The 22,851-nt window shown below is 31.5% G+C and overlaps 1 protein-coding gene across 1 annotated transcript in view; it reads right to left on the bottom strand.

Moving 5' to 3' along the window:
• Nucleotides 1-527: 527 nt before the first annotated feature.
• m (zona pellucida domain-containing protein miniature) overlaps nucleotides 528-22,851 on the bottom strand; it is an 86,040-nt gene continuing 63,716 nt past the window's right edge. Inside the window, exons 3-10 of the mRNA XM_088257382.1 lie at nucleotides 18,513-18,660; nucleotides 15,129-15,227; nucleotides 12,150-12,326; nucleotides 9,492-9,614; nucleotides 7,541-7,649; nucleotides 6,171-6,383; nucleotides 3,424-3,784; nucleotides 528-3,323 (exon numbers count right to left, since the gene is read on the bottom strand). Of these exons, the coding sequence (XP_088113508.1) occupies nucleotides 2,664-3,323; nucleotides 3,424-3,784; nucleotides 6,171-6,383; nucleotides 7,541-7,649; nucleotides 9,492-9,614; nucleotides 12,150-12,326; nucleotides 15,129-15,227; nucleotides 18,513-18,660 (1,890 nt within the window). The 3' untranslated portion in view covers nucleotides 528-2,663. The remainder of the gene's footprint in view (nucleotides 3,324-3,423; nucleotides 3,785-6,170; nucleotides 6,384-7,540; nucleotides 7,650-9,491; nucleotides 9,615-12,149; nucleotides 12,327-15,128; nucleotides 15,228-18,512; nucleotides 18,661-22,851) is intronic.

The following is a 22,851-nucleotide window of genomic DNA, read 5'->3' as shown; positions in this document are numbered from 1 at the left end:
CAACCATTTAACCTCGCAAAAAGGAATTTACTTTATATTTTATAAACTAAATAATCTAATTTTATATTATGCAAGCGTTTGCTATAAACATAATTAACTCAATATTATATTTAAACATGGATGTGATCCAAATATTTATAACTGCTTATTTTGGCTTTCTGCTATGCGAAATATAATATTACAGCTTAGAAAAATTATATTTAATACTTTTAGTAGTAATTACATAAATATAATTATTAAATAATACATTTGATTTTTACCACTTGAGTTTATTTACGACTACTAGTTTCAAATCTCATAATAGATACAAATCAATCATAGACTAAAATGATTACACCTTGTACCATACAAAGGCCATATTATGAATTATTTAGAAAATTTGAAAATCCAAACAAACCAAACAAATCTAATAATAATTTATTGTTTTAAAATTCTTCACCTTTGCTTTCCATTTTTCCTTTATTTTCAATCTCCGCCCTCTTGACTTACCCCCCCCCCCTCCCCCTAACTTACCCCTCTCCATATTTTTATAATAGTTTTTTCAATTAATTATGTTTAAGTTATTATTTAGACCTGAAGATGGAAGCTTAGTTTCCGAAACTAAAAGTAATAAATAAACTCAAGCGGTAAAAAAACAAATGTTGTATATAACAATTTTAACATGTTTTACCACAAAGTATATGCCGAAACAATAAATAAAATATTACACTTATACATTTAAAAAACTAAAAACAACATTTGTATGTTTGTTTATTTTGTATTTCTACGTTATATCATAACAGAACAGCAAAATACACATCGTGTGAACCTAACCTATAGCAAAAAAATATTTTGATTGAAATCAAAATATACAACAACGTTGAATGGTCGTTTTATTTTTTATTTTTCAAATTCGAATGTTTTAAATAATTTCCCTAAATTATACCATTCACGTACAATATATATTTATAAATATTATCAATTATAAATAAATTTCGGGAATCGGGTCAACTTGCCTTCATTACTTGACATACATTTCGGTTTTTCGACAAAAGATTAAATATTACACTGATTTAAAATGTGAGAAATAAACTTTTTTATATTTTAAGCCTAAAAGATTTAAAAAAATATTTCAATATACAGTTTGAAACAAACAACGTTATGACAGGCACCGTGGTGTAGTTGGGTAGACGCGTGACTGCGAAACTGGCGTCACGGGTTCGATTCCCACCGACCGCAAAATAATTTTTCAAGACAGATTTTTTGGATATTTCTGATGATTTTTACATTTACCTTCCCTATTCTTACTATCCTACCTGCAGGCAAGCTTTTAAAAGCTCAGGCTTTGCGGGTTATTCCTTTAAAAAATCAAAAATTATAGCAATAAGCCCGCCAATGTACACACATATTGTACAAAAAGTTCAAATAAAAATTAAAAGAAAAGAAAAAGGAAATAATTTTACTTAAGATATATATATTTATTTTATTGGCCAAAAAATATTAGTCATTCGTATTTTAAAAAGAATTGTTAAAGCTCACATTGCATATAATTTTATTAAAAAGCATATGTACCATAACTTATATTGGTCATATTTAAATTGATATAAAATTTAAATTAAAATTTACAACATTTTTCGTTTAATTATTTAAGATAAAAAAGAGTATTTTCAATGTAAAGGATGGTTTAATGAAAAGCTTAGTAACGCATATAAAAGTATTTTTTTGTAATTGCAAAAAAGATTTGTCTAATAAAAAACTCTCACCGAAAAACCGAGCCATTGAACATTTTGAAATATCAGGTACAAGCGCAAAATCTATATTTTAATGTTACATAAGTACTTATTTTCGTAACTTATTTCATACTGCATACTAATTTATATTAAGCATCATCTTAATACCATTATTGATTAAACGCTATAAGTTAAGAATATAAATAATATGTTATTTTTAATCATTTCGCTTACTTAAGTAAAAAAAAATATATATAATGTATTCGTTTATAAAGAAAATTATTTTACAAGTTTCTCCAAAATCTTGATATTTGATTAGCATGTCAAATATCCTAATACAAAATGGCTTGTAACATCAGATTCCCGCTTGCTTTAATTAAAATACTTAAATACTTAACTACATAAATATCATAAATAAACTGAACGTTTTATTAATATCTAGCGCACCTATTAAGCTATGATAATTATTGCAAATTTTCCCAGATTCACTTTTCCTCTAAAATTCCGGATTTCATTTCACAAAAGTATTTCACAATCGAAGATCACAACACTTTGATGTTTGTGACACCATTTTTCAGTATTCAATCCACTGTCTCTACTAGTATAACGTGTTGTCTCATATTACTGACACACTCGCATGTCCAAATTATTCCGTCACTTTAATAGAAAAACTAATGTTGTTTTGTTAGAACACAAATTTATTACACGTCTTCCAGAGCAGGAATAAAAAATTTTAAAAAATCAAATCAACTCCTATAACAAATCTTGAAAGATTCACTCCATCCCTATTTTTTATAAATATTTTTAATATATCCATTGAATTTGAAAAAATACTTGAATTTCTTTTGGATTTTTATGCGAAAAATCTTAAATAGTATACAAATTTGACCACGGAGAATCGCTGGAAGAAAAAACCAATTTCAATGGTACAACTAGCAACTGCTCATCTTTGGGCTAGTTCTCTGTGTGGGCCACTGGTGGCGTTGGCGGTTCCTGTCTACTTCCCAGCAATCTGAGGGCCATCCACGAGGCCAACGATTGAGCCGCAATAGCTGGCACTTGCCTTGCTGCCCTTTCCCTTTGTACCTGATACCTGTACAGCAATGCTCCGGCAACTAAGGCAGATACCACAGCGGATACGGCGACGAGAACAAACAGGGCACTGAACCCTGGAACTGGAAGGCAGATACCATAAACCACTTCTTCTCTAATCCTCCCTTGGAAGACGGTGACAGCTTCTGCCTTGTTGTCGGGACTAAAGGCTAAGTCTGCTTCCGAGATGACCTCGTATAATCCGCTGACTCCAACATCAGCGCTTCTTACTTTTCTGTCTGATACGACGATTGACCTGCGTCTTCTATGCGGTGTTTCTGAAGATTTGTTTTCAGAGCCGTGCGCCTTATATTCAGTTCTCTTGGTGTCATCTTCCATAGGAGGCATGGCATCTAAGTCGAGATTTCTCGGACCAGCTACTGCAGGAAGTGGAGCTGGCAGCGGTGATGGATTATTTTCATCGTCTTCTAAATCGACCTCACCGTCCAGCAATTCTGTTTGTTCCTCCAAGTTCCTTGGACCATGAGGAAATCTTTCTTGGCTCTCGTGCAAACTTGGTTCCTAAAAATAATATTATTAAATTAGTACGCGTATATTTGAAAAATAAACTAAAGTATGCGCAACAAAGGCTGATTATTTGTTTAGAGAAAAAGTATTGCACCTCAAATGGCTTTTGAAGCATTTCAGCAATGGCCAAATCTCCGTCTTCAAACTCATCGTATCTGTAGTCGTGATGATCGAAGGGCGCATGTGGTGATCCTTTGTTTTTGGGTGGTGGTGGTCTCTGCATGGGGCCTGGTGGGGGGTGCACCGGGCCCGGGGGCGGAGGAGGGCGCTGCGCCCCTCCGGGGGCTCTCTGCGGAGGAGACTGTTGGGGCGGGGGCGCGTGAGGTGGCACCTGTCGCTGGGTGTTACCAGGCGAACCGCTGATCAGAGCAGAATCGTCCCCATCAGACACGATATCGTCATACAGAGTATCTGTATTCAGATTCGAGTTCTCGATACTCTCGGATATGGATTGCCTGAAAAATTGATAAAATAATTTAATATACCTAACTGAGTTGATAAGCGTGTAGATAGTAAGGAACACAATCGGAATTCTTTAATGATTTTTATATCGTTCATTTCTTACAATTTGCTCTCACATTCTTTATTATTTTATTTTTTAATTGAAACATTTATTTGTCAACTATGTATATACATATAAATACATATACTATATATGTACATTCATTTAAAAATTTATAAACTTTAAAAATTCATAAACATAATTTACTTTTTTTTGCAGATACCCAACAAGCCATTATATGTGTCTTGTCGGTGGTGGCTTTAAACGCAAACCTCATCAAAAAGACAATATCATAATTTGAAAGCAAAACCATCATATATGAATTTAAAGAAATTATACAGAGGAGTTAATGTCACATTCAAAAGTGAATTCTCTGAATCATCAAGCAGAATTTTGTTTTAAATATTTAAATCCATGATGTATGAATAACTATTAATTTAAGTTAAAAACTTCCTACACAACAACATCGGTTGCAAAAAGCTCACAATACATGAGTATAAATGAAATTGACTTTTATGCAACTTAGGATATTTGTGCATACAAGTGATATGGTGTTAAATGTAAGTAATTGACAAAACTAACTTCCAGACACGGCAAGTCTTTTTTAAATACTTAAATTTACATTTACAAATATGTGAAAGACCCTCTTTGGCGGTTTTGACTCGTGAATCAATTAAAAAGAAACGTAAAACGGAATCTACTAGAACTAACGTTGGTCCATTAACCCTTCATACTATACAACAAAGCAATTTTGTAACACAATGAAGCGTTTGCTGCCTGTAGGCGATTTCCACGCTATAAGTCACTTCTGGAATCAAAATTTATGTACAAAATGTACGCCCAAACAAAAGCTTTAATACACCTTAGCGGGAACAGGTTGTAAGATGGACACCGTATCAACAATCGATGCTTAACAGAAACTTATCTTCGTGGAAAATAATCTCCAAAGACAAAGAGCAATTCTAAGGAGGTTGTAAGTTTCTTTCGAATGCTGAATTGATAAATGCTGACGGGTGTGTAAATATTTTCTGACTACGTCATGAATTCTGTAACCTATCGTTATTCAATTTCATAGTTTTGCCTTTTATTTTCTTAACACTTTGCATTCTGTATTGAAATGAGAGAGTGAAATGAGATTTTACGTAGAATTTTGAAGTGTCTCAACTTGGGATAAAACATCTATCGTTTTTATGTTAAAGAAGATGGAAGTCTGAGCAACTCAGGGCTTGCGATCTCGAATTCGGATCACTTTATATACTTGTGTACCGATCACCATTCCGCCATTGAAAAAATATCTGATATTTTAATGATTCACGAATTCTTTATGCACACCAAGGTACCAAGGATAATGAGGAAAAAATATTTGATGTGAAATAAAAAAAAATGTGAGAAAAACAATAAATATGTTAAAATTTATGTGAGAAAAAAAAATTAAAATAAATTTACACTAAATTTTCCTTCTCCAAACCAATAACTGTGAGCACGTTTTTAAGCACAAATAAATGTTTTCCCCTAAAAAATAAAACTTCACTAAGACCGTTTTAGTCTACGGTCATATGGGAAGACTGTAGGTACAGCACAGATCTATATCGATTATACTGCGTAACTATCAGATAGCTGTGAAGTTAATTAATTTATAAGAATCGGAATATTATTTGATTTAGACCGAGAACCCAGTTTTGTATTTAATAAAATTAATGACATAAAATGAATCCCCTTCTTTCTCCCTTAGGAAGGAATTGATCATTGTAACCAAATTTCCTAAATGAAATTCACGTATCTCAATATGTTGGTCTACGTGTGAATAGCAAGCCTCTTCACTTGTCAAAAGAAATTGATTACTGTGACCAAGTTTCGTAAACGAAATTCACGTTTCTCAATATTTTGGCCTATATGGGAATAGCTAGCCTCTTCACTTGTCACAAGAAATTGATCATTGCGATGAAGTATCCAAAATTAAATTCGTGTATCTTAATATTTAGCGTACGTGGAACCGACCTACCCTCTTCACTCCACACAAGAAATAAATCATTGTGACCTAGTTTCTAAATAAAATTCACGTTTCTCAAAATTCTGACCTACATAGAAATAGCTAGCCTTTTTACTTTTTTTTGGATGGGAATTTCATTTATTATTTACCTTGCTGATTATGTTCAAGGTTTATAGATCTTTAAGTGGATTTTTGTTTCTTCTAGCTAATTAAATATGTTTTTATTTGAATCTGTGTTGGGAACAGGAGGGATAATCTAGTGTGGGCCAATCAGGAACTTCACAGCATTTGCTCATTGCTGGGAGGAAACCACGTAGCCTCTTCACTTGTCATCAGTTGGTAGTAGTACCTATGGTGATGAGTGTCTGCATGATCCGAATCGTCCTTTCTCTCCAGCAATGATCCTTGGCCAGGAAGTTGACAGTGTTCCAGGCAGCCGTGTCTGCAGATCTCTACTTTGCACTTGATGTGGACCGAGAGGGCGTCAGGGAACTTGAATGCGTGGAAGAACGCGTACGTTATAACGGACGCTCGATCGTCAGCAGCTTTAGCCTTCAAAAACCTTAGGGGAAAGAAAAAAAAAAGATTTTTGTTAAATAATTCAAATGCCTTTATAAAATTATAAAACTTTGTTTAAACCACTCTTTTATTAATACAATATAACCTACCGGTTTCGACAAGAACCTTGTCATCATCAGGGTCTATTTTAATTAAAAAACATTGAAATACTGTCACCAAAAACTTCTACACACTCCGCATAAATCCAAAATGTTGTTATTTAAAAAATATAAAATAACATTTAGGATTTTTACGGAGTGTGTGGAAGTTTTTGGTGAGGGTATTTTAATGTTTTTTAATTAAAGTAAACCCTGATGATTGTAAATTTGAGGTAAAATTGTTTTAATAAAAAAGCGGTTTAAACAAAGTAATATAATTTTATAAAGTTTATAATTATCTGCGGAAAACATTCAAGAAATTCAAATGCCACTTATTTATTTGAATCTATTGTGACGTGTTTCGATGCTTTCAGCATTATTATCAAACACCGTATGTAAAGCTTAGCCGAATTTTGTGAGTTATGCCCTTGGGACGTTGAAGGTAAAGAAGGAACGTAAGCTAATTCTTATTTCATGTAAATCATGGAAATAAGGGGGAAGTCATTTACCAAATAAATTGAATTTTGATTAAAAAAAATAGCATAGATTAAATCTAGATTTGACGGACTATTTTTTTCGTGAATTTATTAGCAGTTACGTTATGGTATTATTTAACTCTTTTATTTAAATTTTACTGTGTAAATACCACTATTTTTATAAATTATTAGTGACAAGTCATTCGATACATTCAATTTATACGGTAATTTGATTATGATGCTAAATTATGATTTTAAGAAACAGTTGTATTTACCAGGTAGAATTTAATTTTTTTTTTTTTAAACATATTACATACATGAGTCATATGTACATATAATATTCCCGATGAGTAATTTCTACTTCTCATTTTGGGACATGGATTTAGGTTAACAAAAGTGGAACACAAATAATAAAGTAACAAAAAAGATTTTTTTAAATATCCAAAACTAATACATGGCAAAATATAAAAATAATAAACAGGTATAATAAATAGGCATCAGAAGCATATGTAAAATAAATAAATGAGAAAAACGTAAGGTAAGAAGCATTTTAAAATTTCTATTTGGCTTATTTTACACTTTTTTACCTAGATATCATTTTTGGTCTAAGGACACAACCAGCTTCATCAGATAAGTCTATTATATGTCCTGCCCCGTCTGAAGCAGCACAGGACTTCACCCTCATGTCAAATTCTCCTGAAAACAAGAAAACATACAAATGTTAAATATCAACATCAGATTTTGTTGTCTGTAATAACATTTTGTTTGGTATGTTTCTTATTTTTCCCTGTAAAATCCTATTTTTGTAAAAAAAAAATTAACGCAATGGCAGCGCCATCGCTTGAACTTAAAATCAATACATTTCAAAGAAATCAATGATCATGGTGGATAGTGTGCTTCTCGACAACAACTAAAATGTTGTTTACCTAAGGGCAAAGTGGAATTAAACATAAAAGAAATGTGAATGTTCTCTTTTCTTTTTTTATCTTACTTTGTGGTAAGACATGTTACAATGATTAAAGAAAACATTTGTTTTATACCACTTGAGTTTTATTGAAGACTACATGTTTCGAAAGTTAGACTTCCATCATTCAGGTCTGAAAAATAACTAAAATATAAAATATAATTTTTTTCATTAAATAAGGAACGTGGAAAGTTAGGGGGAGGGGGTTAGTCAAGGGCGGAGTTTGAAAACAAAGGAAAAATGGAAAGCAAAGGTGAAGAATTTTGAAACAATATATTTTGAAACAATATATTATTCTCCTTTCTTTCTTTTCCAATTAACTAGACTGAGGCACAGCAACGCTATGCTCTGTAATCTAGTTATAAATACAATATATGCAGCCAGCAATAACAAATAAATGATAGTTATTAATTTAAATTTAAGTATTTAATACCAGGAGGACATGATAAAACAAAGCATAATGGAATTATCGATAGAATGGTTTTATGTTCAATTCATTTATAATATATTTTATGTCCCAGTATTCTGATTTAGTTGCCGCTTGCAGCCATCAAGCAAACAAAGCTCGGGACTCTAATTGCATTTATTTCAGTTGATTGCATGGCCATCGGCTAACATATGTGCCCATCAAAAATTAATTCAATGTAACATATAAACGTATATTAACGTAGCGGACATTTAAACCCGATTGTGCTCAGATTGTATTTTTTTCAATAATTTTATACATCGATTCTGCAGTTACTTTGTGTTAAATCTATTTAACTTCAATAAAAAAAAAATATTTGGTGGGATACGGTGTTAAAAAGTAATGCGGAATGCATCGAAACACGTGTCACACTACATTTTAAGAAATAGTGGTATTTACCAAGTAAAAATTCAATTAAAAAAGGACCATGCTTCATTTTGAGAAATGAAATGGAATAATGGTATGTTTGTACGAATATTTAGGAAAGTTGAAAACAATTAAATTAGAAATATCATTTATTAGTTTATTATGTCAGCATTCACTTTGTGGTAAGACTTTATGAAATTGTAAAAGATAAACACTTGTTTTTTACCACTTGAGTTCATTTTATTATAAGGACTAGTTTCGCAAGCTATCTTTACATCATCAGTTTATATTATTTTTTGACATCTCATCAAAGATGAAGAAGAATATGGAAGTCTGGGCATTTACGGGGCTGACGACCGTCATAGGCTGGTTTAAGTGATCACTTTACACACGTATAACATTCACCAATTCTACCCATTATTGACAACCACACTACTCAAATTCATCTCATCAAATTTTGTCCGTTCTCATCAGTTTATATTTAAACTTAAAGATGGAAACAAGGAAGGAAGTAGTAAAAAACATTTAACTGGTTATTATTATTAGGTTTTGTACTGACATTTCTTAGTGGAACTATATTCAATAAGATAAAACTACAGCTCTTAAGTTTTTCCAGCTTTTATTTTATTTTACTAGTGATTGGGTTTCGTCATTACCGACTTAACTAATTTTACGAAACTAAGAATTTTTAAATTATATTACTAATTGATAAAAAATATTTTATTATTATAAATTATTATACCTCTGTAATCGTTGATAGCAACCACAAGTGTTAGAGTTGATCCTAGCGGGACGATTCCACTAACAGGAGGCGCCCATGGCCCTTTCCCATGCTGAATTTCCATCCAGCAATCCACATTATCTCCTGAAACAGCCCATCAATAACATGTTATTACTATGACTTATAAAACACATTTGAAAAAATCATGAAATAGTTTGTACATTGAAGCATCGTTAACATTGTGGTATGGTAATATAACACTCTTTTTATCATTCATCGTTCACTTTGTGTAATTTAAAGTAGTATTACACAAAGTGAACGATGGATGACAAGGAGAGAATGACATTAATTAATTATTTATACACCTACATATAAATAACGTAATTTAATAATAATAAAAAAAAACCTTATCCGCACCCCAATGGTGCATAGGGCACTGTGTCATATAAACGCAGAGTTATCTTGATCGTTTACACATGAAGGAAAGGTGATCAGCCCTCCGCTTCAGGTACCAGTCCATGGTCATATTGAATAAATATTACAGTGAAAAAAATCACTTATATTTATTTTACTGCCCCTGGGAATCGAACCCGAGACCTCCAGAACGGTAGACACCTCCGTGCTGACCATTACATTACGCAGGCGGACAATATAACCATATGAATATATATGGGTCTTCTTGTAAATTATGTAAGTTTGTTCTCAAGTCTTATTATTACAAATGCTTCTTTGTGTTAGTTGGTAGTCAGGCCAGATTTACATTGAGTCAGTAACTGATTTCATACATAAGGCAAGTCATTGCTGACTCGGTACTCTTCCACATTCATGCATCTACTCATACCATACCCGCTGATTATTCCGTCTTCCTCTGCTTCTAGTACCAACTATATTCGACTCATAAATTTGTTTTACTATTTTTTCTTCACTCATTCGATTCGCATGACCGAACCATCTCAACAAACCTTTCTTAATTTCATGAGTTATGCTTATCTCAGCCGCGCATTTTTACCTCTTATCACCATTCAAACATATTGTTTTCACACTAATATTTGTTTATTACCTGGACTGGCACCTGAAGCGTAGGACTGTTTACATTGCCTTTATAAAATAAACGATCAATTTAAGATTGCATTTAATTTGAAACGGTGCCCAACGCACCATTGAGTGTAAATAAGGGTCAGTAGTAAACGTTTAACTTAATTGAAAAGGGGTCAAACCCATTTTAGTTTTTAATTTATTTCATTATTCAATCGCTCGAAGCAAAACAAATAAAAGTTTGTGATAGACCCCCGATACAAAAAAATATTCAGCTCACAAGAAATATTACTTAAAGAACTAATCAGTAGAGCCATTTCTATCATTTTAATGATTATCGTAACTATTACAAATAAACTATAAAGTCGACCGCTCTTGCTCAATCTATCCGTTTATTGCTAAGTCCATAGTCACACGGTATCGATGGCATGCATCTTAATAGTTCAGATATAATAAATTGAGCTTAAAATTGAAAATTAAAATGCAATTAGGAGAAATTATGGTATCACGAATACCATTTCGACAATCAACCATCAATTCATATTTTTTCATTGTGTCATTCTTTTTAATGGGGTCTTTTCCCACATTTGAGACTTAAAACGTCTATTTTAATTTATTGTATCTTTAAAAAGGGTAAAGGTTCAATCGATTTTTTCCAAAGGCACTTTTGTTTAGTGAACATTGTTTAGTCATGACAACGAATTTATCCCTTTATTTCTCATTTGCACACAGCATAATCTTGAGAATTAATGAAATACAACTAACTAAATATATATATATCTAACTTACCATCTCGCTGCCTCCTGCAGGGGTAAACAGAGAGAAAGAAAAACTTTATAAAATTAAATAACTTAGTTTTGTCTGCCTCCGTAGTGTAATGGTCAGCACGCTCGGCTACCGTTCTGGAGGACCCGGGTTCGATTCCCAGGGGGGGTAAAATAAATATAAGTGATTTTTACACTGTAATATTTATTCAATATTACCCTGGACTGGTACCTGAAGCGGAGGGCTGATCACCTTTCCTTCATGTGTAAACGATCAAGATAACACTGCGTTTATATGATGCAGTGCCCTATGCACCATTGGGGTGCGGATAAGGGTTTTATTATTATTATTATTATTAGTATCATTAATGTTTTTAATGTTTTTTAATTAAAATGAACCATGATGATGATGACAAGGTTCTTGTCAAAACCGGTAGTTTAAATTGTATTAATAAAAAATGGTTTAAAAAAAGTTATTTAATTATATAAAGTTTATAAAATGTGCCACAAAGTATCTGCGGAAAACATTCAAGAACAGAGAAAGAATGCCACAATGCGTTTTATTTAAAATAAATAACTATTTAGTTTATGTACTTTAATATTCACAAAAAAAAACATTCATTTACCAACAACATAACTTACACGGAAAAAATATTACACGGAATATTTTTACGTGAAGAATAATTCAACTTTACTTAAATTCAGTAAATGCATGGCTTCGTGCAATGTTCATGTATCTCCTCACATAAATATTTACTGTTAAAATATTAACAATTGGGAGGGAAGATAAGAAGTGGTCGAGTTCTAAAAATCTTATACTTATGCCTGTAAATACCAAAAATCTTAGGGGAACAATTCATTTTCTTATGGAAAAAATTACCTCTGAAGTCGAGTTGTATGACGTCTAGATCTGCGATGACCATTGGCGGCTTGGAGGCAGTTTTCTCGTAATCATTAAACCACTCACACCTCAGCCTCTTGGCTTCGTCCCAAACTTCTAGCAGATCCTTATCGTACTGCACAACCACCGTGTTCTCATAGAACTGCCCGTGGAGGTCTGAAACAGATAGCGGAAGATTATACGAAGATAAAGTGTAAGGAAGTATATTTCGGAAGATAAAATCGTAACGTAAGCCGGGTGATCATTACAGTTATGGGCCACCCATTAGTAGCTGGGTAGCCATCGGTATCTAATTTTATCTTTGTTTTTTGACATCTCAACATAGATGAAGAAGAACATGGAAGTCTGGGCAAATACTTGTACAAAAATCTGGATTATCTCCATTTGGACACACTCAAAACGTGGTAAATAAATTAACTGGTCAAATTATTTGCTATTGAAATGAAAATGATATTTTCAGGCTTTTCTCATGTATAATCCAGGATTCGGACCTCACATACAAATTAAAGAATTTCTGCTCAATAAAAAGCTTCTTTCATCTCACCAATAGGTGTCTCTAGTGAAATTTTAGTGATAAAAGCACTATGTTTCAAAATGGAACCAAATATATTTATAGGAATTCCAATAATTTGAGTAGTGTGGTTGTCAATCATGGGTAGAATTTGTGAATGTTACATGTGTGTAAAATTAAACCAGTTTATGAAGGTCGCAAGCCCCGTAAATGCCCAGACTTCCATATTCTTTTTCATCAATATTGAGATGTCTATGATATATGAACCAATTTGGAAACATTGTTCTTGAATTTAGAACAATGTTTCAAAATTGGCTCAAATTTATAGAACTTCACTAGAGACATCAATTGGTGAGATGAAAATATGCTTTTTATTGAGCAGAAACTCTTTTTGTATGTGAGGTCCGAATCCTGAATTACAATCACTTGATTATAATCATTTGATAAGATGTCAAAAAATAATATGGAAAATACTTCTGTAATTGGAGATAATCCAGATTTGTGAACAAGTATTTCGATACACTCAAAAGGTTGTGATATATTATGGTATATCAAATATAAATAAAGGATGTATGTAATAATCAAAACCCTGATTCGAAATGCTTCAATAATCCGAAATAGGACCGAAAAGTAAGTGGAACAATTTAACCAAATAGAAACACAGTTCAATCTGTATTCTGCCAGCGTTGTTAGTGAATTCCGAAACAGATGGACCAATGGGTGATCTTCGCGGACAAATGTCAATAAACCCATTCCGATGACCACTAGATGAAAAATGGCATCTGATTGCTCAAAATACGTGTGTAGTTACCGCTGAATCATCGACACACCTTTGTTAACGGGATTCTCATGGGATTGACACAAAATCCACTTGAAGCCTTTTTTTATTTTCCATTTTTTCCGGTTGGATTAATATAATATCGTCAAAGCGAATTGTACATTCCTATGACGAGATCGATAACTCTCATATTCATCAGAATTCCTTTCAATTTCTTCAAAAATGTACAACGCCAACTATGAATTTAATTTAAAATAGAAATTTGACACAGTTTAATACAATATTTATCTACACGCTGGTATTTTTTGTTAATATTAACTCGTGTTCTTTAAAAAGCAACACATTCTTGCTGAGATTTTTTCGTCCGTATATGCCTGTTTCAATTTCACATTTTGAATATTAAAAGTAGAAATGTGTAGCAATATACCTGGTTTAATTTCACACTTTGAATATTATGAGTTAATTGTTCTAGAAACACACCTACCTGGTTTTATCTCACAGTAGGAGTTAAGAAAACCGATAAACGAAACAATATACCCGGTTAAGTTTCATACTCTGAATATCAGAAGTTGATACGTGTGACAATGTGCTTGATTTAATTTTACATTTCGTATTTCAGAAGTTGATATGTGGTACAAAATACCTGATGTAATTTCAATCTTTGAATATTAGGAGTTTATTGGTGTGACAACATGCCTGGTTTAATTTCGCATTTCGAATATTAGAATTTAATATGTTTGACAAAATACCTGGTATAATATCACACGTTGAGTATAAGGAGTTAATTGGTGTAGCGACATACCTGGTTTAGTTCAATATTTTGAATATTAGAATTTGATATGTCACTCACTCCTTTCAAGAACGTCATAAATCAAAAATCGAAAATTTTCAGTTTACATCGAATGTTTTCGGAATGTCCAGAAAATGTACTATATCCCAGCAAAAGAGGCATATTTTTAACTTAATATTTACCCGCTACAGGACAGAAGGTGTTGTTTGTGCATTTTTAAGTAAAGGTATAGTTTTATAATTTTTAAAATATACTAAATATTTTTCAAATGGAGAAAAAACCTTCAGGTTTTACCTAAGAAGATCTGTTGCACAGTAAAAAGTTCAATAAGTGGCTTGATATTTATTTTTAATACATTGTATTATATTTTTAAACTTTAAAAACGTTCTCCTGAAAAATCAAGTTTTTTGATTTATGACGTTCTTGAAAGGAGTGAGCGATGTGTGACAATGTGCCTGATTTAATTTCACATTTCGCATATCAGATATTCACATGTGGTACAAAATACCTGGTGTAATTTTAAACTTTGAACATTAGGAGTTTATTGGTGTGACAACATACCTGGTTTAATTTCACATTTCGAATATTAGAATTTAATATGTTTGACAAAATACCTGGTATAATTTCACACGTTGAGTATTAGGAGTTAATTGTTGTGGCAACATACCTGATTTAATTAAACATTTTTAATATAAGAATTTGATATGTGTGAAAATAAACCTGGTTTAATTTCACACGTTGAATATTAGGAGTTGATTGGTGTAGCAACATACCTGGTTAAGTTCCACATTTAGAATATTAGAATTTGAAATGTGTGAAAACATACCTGTTATAATTTCACACGTTAAATATTAGGAGTTAATTGGTGTAACAACATACCTGGTTTAGTTCCACAGCGAGCATACGCTATTCTGAATGAGAAGAAGGTCTGTCCAGTAGAAGGGGGCACGTACACGCACCTCGGGTCACCGTGCTGACCTGAAGATCAACACCGAATATTTTATTAACCATCTCAACACTCTAAAATTTATGTCCATCGATAAAATTAATGTGACTTCTTCTACATTTGAGCTGGTGAAGACTTTTCGTGGAATCTCACTGTAGCTTACTTCAAATAAACGGTATTTTTTATTCACACATTTCATTTGAGACTTAACTTTATATTCATTTTATTTTACATGGATTTTTTTATTCAAACACACATTAAAAAATATTTTTAATCCTCACTGTTCCACTTACTTTATGTCCCGTACTTAGTACTCGTTTCATCGGATATTTTTTCAAGAGGACATATTGAGATTTGAAAATTTTACAGTAACTTCTTTGTGTTCAGTCCTAAACATAATATTTTTCTCCTAACACTTACCCGCACCCAAAGGTGAATATGGCACTGCATCGTATTGACGCAATGTTATCTTAATCGTTACTTACACGAAGGCAAGGCAATCAAGGCAATCACTCCTGCGCTTCAGGGTAAAATATTAATTAAACATTAGCGTGTAATATCACTAATATTTATTTTCAACCCCGCCCCCCTGGGAATCGAACCCGGGACCTCCAGTACGGCAGCTAAATTCGCAAACCATCACACCACGGAGGCGGACAAAACTCATGTCACTGTAAATATATACAATAAATATGTATAAAATATTTATGTTACATGTAAAATGATCTCTTCTTTTTTACAATTTTTTGACAGACTTAACACAAGACAAATTTAAGTCTGATGAATTAAGCTTTACAATTGCAATTCTATAGTAATTTTTTTAAGTAATTAAAAAGGGCTTAGTGCTAGTGAAATATAGAAACATCTGGCTAATATACCTTTTTAGAGCTATAAAAATATATTATTGCGTTTTATCTTAACCGATATTGGGGTCATTAGCATAGAAAAATAGGTTTATCTGGCTATAAAGATTACATTTTACAACCTTTGCCTTTGGCTTCAGTAATTTTCAATCCATTTGACGTGTTTTGAAATCGATAATGTTAAATGCATGTCACTAAAACGCAGTAAAGGGATGTGATAAGTATCAGGAAAAAGTAATTAAAAACCTCTAGAGACATTTAACATCCATACATATATCGCTCACTCCTTTCAAGAACGTCATAAATGAAAAATCATCAATTTTCAGTTGTGCGTGTTTTCGGAATGCCCAGAAAATGTACTATATCCCAGCAAAAGCGGCATATTTTTTAACTTAATATTTACCCACTACAGGGCAGAAAGTGCTGTTTTTGCATTTTGAAGAAAAGGTATTGTTTAGTCATTTTTTTAAATATACTAAATATTTTTCAAATGGAGAAAAAACCTTCAGGTTTACCCTAAAAAGATCTGTTGCACAATAAAAAGTTCAATGAGCGGCTTGATATTTATTTTTAATACATTGTATTATATTTTTAAACTTTAAAAACGTTCTCCTGAAAAATCAAGTTTTTTGATTTATGACGTTCTTGAAAAGAGTGAACAATATGGTATGCAAAAGAATGAAATTACATTTTGCATTCTATGGTTATAAAATATGTTTACAATTCATTGTATTTACACAAATACCTTTAAAATCAACACAAAATATCTGTGTGTTTAAAAAAAATTTCAAATATTTTTTTTGTTGATTATTCATTTAAGTAATAAATCAATGTGAAGATTTTATATTGAGTTACGTGTATAAAGTGATCTCTTAAACTAGCCTATAGAAGGTCGTAATTCCTTTAAATGCTCAGGCCTCTATTTTCTAATTCGTCTACTAGTATGTTGAAATATTATTAATATTAATTATATTAATAAATATTCATTATATTAAATCTCTTAAATAGAGCAAAATCCAGAATTTGTAATAAAAAAGTAGAACACACCGAAAATACTTTGAACATATCGTTAACATATTTACGCAAAATTTTAAACATTTCGTTAAAAACAAATAAAATTCAATGATCGTTCTTAATTAGTTATCTTATTTAAACAAGTTAATCGCATCGAATTAATATTAAGTCATAATTTTTAATGTGAACAATGAGATGATCTCATTAGTTAATGTAAAATAATTCAATGAGCTATCAAGCATTGTTTGTTTTATGACTGCACTTGAATACTTGTGTATAAATATATTTAAAAATATATAAATCATGTTTAATTAATTACTCACACAATGAAAAATGTATTGTACTCGGCTAATTAATTCACTCCAGTTTACGATTATGATAAAACGGTTCGCACTGTCAGTTTAATGAAAAATTAAATTTATAATATTTTTGCTGGAAACAAGAGAATTGGGTAACATTATTTGGAAATAGACTAACAGCTGGAAACAGTAAGGGTCAATATCTTCAAATCGTTAGTCAGTTCTCACTTAATGACCAATATTTGTTTCATATAGATGGTTGTTAAGATAAAGGAAATGCAATTAAGACGGTAAAAGCACATAGGATGCAGAATACCACATATTGAGAACCAGGCAATCGCCATGAATCTCCTTTTTTTAATTTTAAACACTTTTTTTTAATTAGATTTGGGCATAAATAAACGAAAAAATAAATTGAGGAAGAAAATATAATGAAAGGTTTAATACATTTATCAATGAAGGTGAAATTGGTTTTACTATATCAGTAAATAATCATACATTTTTGTGTTGATTTCAAAATGCAAAGTTATCTTTTACATTTACTAGTATGCTGTAACTTTCTTACAAAGAGAATATTCAGTTAAAATAAAAATGATGGGTTTTTTTGTATTTCATCGTATGTTGGTGTGTAAAACGAGACAAATATAATATTTAATTATTTGAAAAATCAAACAAATGTATAATACCACTTCTTGACTTTTATTTCATTACACACGACTAAATTCGAAAACCACAATTGTTTTTATCGACAAGTGATTTCTAAAACTGACATTAATTTTTGTTTTAGTAATCACCTGTCGATGAAAACAAGTCGTGTGTAATGAAATAAAATTCTTAAGTGGTACTATAATAAGGGTTTAATTTTAAAATAATCAATATATCATTCTTCAAACTTAATGCCGAATCAACGACCGGCGTAAATCAAAGACAAGCACCGTGGCGTAGTTGGGTAGACGCTTGACTGCGAACCTGGCGTCGCGGATTTGATTCCCACCAATTGCTAAATAAATTGAAGAAAGATTTATTTTCAACATGTCTGGGTATTTGTGATGTATTTTTTACATTTATCTTCCCAATTATTACTATCCTACCTGCGGGCAAGCCTCTAAAATAACAATAAAAATAATATTAGGTTAGTTACCCTTTGATGAGACGATTCCTTCGAAAGGGTGTGAAAAAGAAAGATGCACATCCATGTGATCCTTTCCGCACATGACCTCCAGGGACTGGATGACAGGCATCCCTTCTGGCCTCTCCAAAGGCCATAACTCTCCTCCGCAGGATGATATCTGGAACAACGATCATACAATAACTCAACAAGTCCTTTGAAGAAAGTTACCTCACCAAAGATGGCCGCTTTTGTCACGAGTCGATAAGGAAACTCTTAAATTTTAATGGCATATGAGACAAAGCGTACTCATAAATGAATTAAAAAGATACTTTGTTGTTATACAAATAACTGCATTTAAAGCTTTATGTGTGTATGTACATATACTTATACATATATATTTATATTAATATACTTTCGTCTACGAATTATCTACAGATTAATTTTTGACATCTCATCAAAGATGAAGAAGAATGTGGAAGTCTGGGCATTTACAGGGCTGACGACCGTCATAAGCTGATTTGAGTGATCACTTTACACAGGTGTAACGTTCACCAATTCTACCCATTATTGACAACCACACTACTCAAATTCTTGGAAGTTCTATATACATATGTGAACCAATTTCAAAACGTTGTCCTTGAATCACTAGACTAGAGATGCCTGAATGTATGAAGAATGAAAAGAGTCTCAAAGAATTTTAAAATAAATGTTTTGTGTACTGTTAAAAGATGTAAACATATATCGCTCACTCCTTTCAAGAACGTCATAAATCAAAAATCGTCAATTTTCAGTTGTGCATGTTTTCAGAATGCCCAGAAAATGTACTATATCCCACCAAAAGAGGCATATTTTTAACTTAATATTTACCCGCTACAGGGCAGAAAATGTTGTTTTTGTTCTTTGAAGAAAATGTATTGTTTAATTGTTTTTATAAATATATTAAATATTTTTCAAATGTAGAAAAAACCTTCAGGTTTTACCTAAAAAGATCTGATGCACAGTAAAAAGTTCAATAAGTGGCTTGATATTTATTTTTAACACATTGTGTTGTATTTTTAAACTTTAAAATCGTTCTCCTGAGAAATCAAGTATTTTGATTTATGACGTTCTTGAAAGGAGTGAGCGATATATGATGTAAATTAAGTATAAATAATAGTTTATATTAGTGTAATATAAGCTTATTAAAGAAATAAATATAAAAATTATGTTAAAAATTATATTAAAAATTATAAATTATACATCTTCTCATACATACACGCCGATTAGTCCGACGCTTGACCTGACTACATTTAAGTATTTGAAATACTCATAAAGATAGTAATGATTGTGTAAAAATAATTATCATTGGTTGAACAAGAGGATGCACATGTTCCAAAACCTTCATAAATCTGTCAATGTTTATGGGTTGGTCTGCCACCCACATAATATCATGGTTAAGATACTGCTTAGAGTATGCATGTATCCTATGGTTAGAATCGATTGAAACATTGTCGACCTAACGATGTTTAACAGCATGAGGGACAAGTTAAACACAGGCATTAATGAAAGCGTTACGGATTTAAATTGCATATTTTATTACCCCTTTCAATAAATACATGGTAAACATCAAACGTATAACAAGTAAAAATATAATTTTGTATCAATAATTATGTTTAAATATAATTTCTTACATTATTTTATACTTAAATATAATATTTTCAATTTCATTTTTTTTAAATTCATTAAACTTATTATGAATTTGAAAAAAATATGGTTAGAGATTCAATAGTCTGCAACTTAATGTTTTTGAAACTCAGGTTACATTTAAGGTAATTATATTTTTGTTTAAAACACCATTTTTTGTAATAAAAAAAAAATTAGTTATTGAAAGGTAAGGAATTTTAAAAAGTTTCATTTAAATAAATATTTAAAAAAAATTTATTCCAATAAACGAGTACAGTATATTCTTTAAAAAGTGTGCATAAAAACACGTGTGGCTTTTTACACAGCCGATCGCGTACTGAATTTTGGGTTTGCGAGTACTCCCTTAATATCCAAAAATACGCTTTTATCTTTTTTCTAACTTAAATAACTTCTTCATTTTTTTCTTTTACCTAAAAAAATACCATTCACACTTTAACTCCTTACTTAAGTATTTCATACTCGTATTCCACTCCTATATCTGCGATTTTGGCATACTAGACTGATCACCTTCATTTAATTAATCATTAAATTAATACCACAACAACTTGATTTATATGCTAAGCTTTCCTCGGTTTGTCTTTCTTCGTTTTTATAGTTTATTCTAATTAATTTATAGTTTTTTTGTAAATTTTATATTTTATTATAAATCCAAGGATTCTAATAAAAGTATTATTTGATATAATACTTTGTAACCTTAATGAAACCTTTTATCTAGAGCTAACTTGAATATTGTGTATTTGATTATAATATGGTTAAATAACTGCTTTTTATCAATCTCTAATAAGTGAAATTTTATAACACTTATTTAAAATATCTTAAAAAATTATTTAAAATTCTGACTAGCTATTGTCAATGACCCGAAATATTTTTTACATGTCAATAAATAAATTGAAAAATATGCATTTTTTTAAAAGAAAAAAATGCAATTAGATTCGTCAAGACAGCATCCAAAACAATTTTCCAATGGAGTTGTCTGAACAGCACAATAAGACAACCTCGAAATTGAAATCATCGATCGATTACGCACCATATAAATACACTCAAATACCTCCCGCCATAAATACCAACATTTTATGATTGACGCAAACTGGTGAGTCAGCCAAGAGAAAATAACTAGCTAATATATCAATATGTATTTTTTTAACACTTTTAGCACATTGGCTGAACACTGGTCGTAAAAAGATAAAAACAAAACAATATTGTGACTGAAATTTCGTAGACGTTCATTCATCGGCAAAGCATTAAACCAGTTTCCATTTTGTGTTAAGAGTTAATAAAACCTAGTGCTTGAGATATTAAATTAGGTGTTACGTCATGTGAGCTGCGACCAATATGAACGATCGGACTATGCCAGGCCTGTGCAAACTGTGGCCCGTATCTTTTGAAGGATTTATGTATTTTCCTCTCTTTTCTGGATATTTTTAATGTTAAAGAAAGAGAATATTATAAAATATGAAGTGGGGATGAAGGAGATATTTGTTTAATTATCTCAAACTTTAAATGATCTCGATTTGATCCCAGTGTAATTCTCTATTCTAAAGATATAAAGAGGTCCGCCTCCGTAGTGTAATGGTCAGCATGCTCGGCTACCGTTCTGGAGGTCCTGGGTTCGATTCCCAAGTGGGGTAAAATAAACATAAGTGATTTTTTCACTGTAATATTTATTCAATATTACCCTGGACTGGTACCTGAAGCGGAGGGCTGATCACCTTTCCTTCTTGTGTAAACGATCAAGATAACACTGCGTTTATATGACGCAGTGCCCTATGCACCATTGGGGTGCGGATAAGGGTTATTATTATTATTTTTAAAGATATAAAAACGAATAAATTTAAAAAATATATTCGAAAGAAATTCTTATTACGAAGATGTTATCAAAATGAAAGATAGAGAAGAATAAGAGAAAAAAATAGGATCAGGTCGAATCAGACGTTTGTCAATATCGTCACTTCCTTAGAGTTTCACGACCAAAGTGACGAAGAAGACAACAACTTCTATGAACGTTTTCACAAAAAATGTTTATCGATATTTATTTATTTTTGTCGATATTTATTTTTTAAGGACGACAAAGAATAAATAAACTCTAATACTAAGTTTATAAAAATGTGCTCCAAACATCAAGAGGAGGAAATAGTTGCTGACTGATATAAAGGTTTGGAAGGTATCATATCTGAGTTATATACTTAAAAGAGATAAGTACAAGCCATTGCACCTAAAATCATAAAAGGCAAAATAGAGGATCGACAAGGTATGGGCAGAAGGCAGCTGGGTCCGGAATATACGAGGGTTCAGGACCGTCGAGACGCTGTTTAGAGCTGCCCACGACAAGGAGAATTACTCTCAAGTGATAGTTGACGTCAGGGAAACGTGATATGACACGCACAGAAGAAGAAAGACCAAGTCAACAACATAAAATTAAAACAAACAAAAAATCATTAAATAATGTTTGACTGTTACAACATTTTGAGTGTGTCCAAATACTTCACAAAATCTGGATTATCTCCAATTACAGGAGTTATTTTCATATTATTTTTTTAAATCTCATCAATTTGACACTAACAAAAGAGTTTCTGCTTAATAATAAGCTTCTTTTCCTCTCACCAATAGATGCCTCTTATGAAGTTCTAGTGATTCAAGAATAATGTTTCAAAATTTGTTCATATAAAAGTATAGAATTTCCAAGAAT

This window comes from Brachycentrus maculatus, unplaced genomic scaffold, assembly GCF_059751285.1.
Source record: "Brachycentrus maculatus isolate JH-2025_06_01 unplaced genomic scaffold, ASM5975128v1 h1tg000081l, whole genome shotgun sequence".
Classification (NCBI taxonomy): domain Eukaryota; kingdom Metazoa; phylum Arthropoda; class Insecta; order Trichoptera; family Brachycentridae; genus Brachycentrus; species Brachycentrus maculatus.
This window is presented reverse-complemented; position numbering and strand designations above follow the sequence as displayed.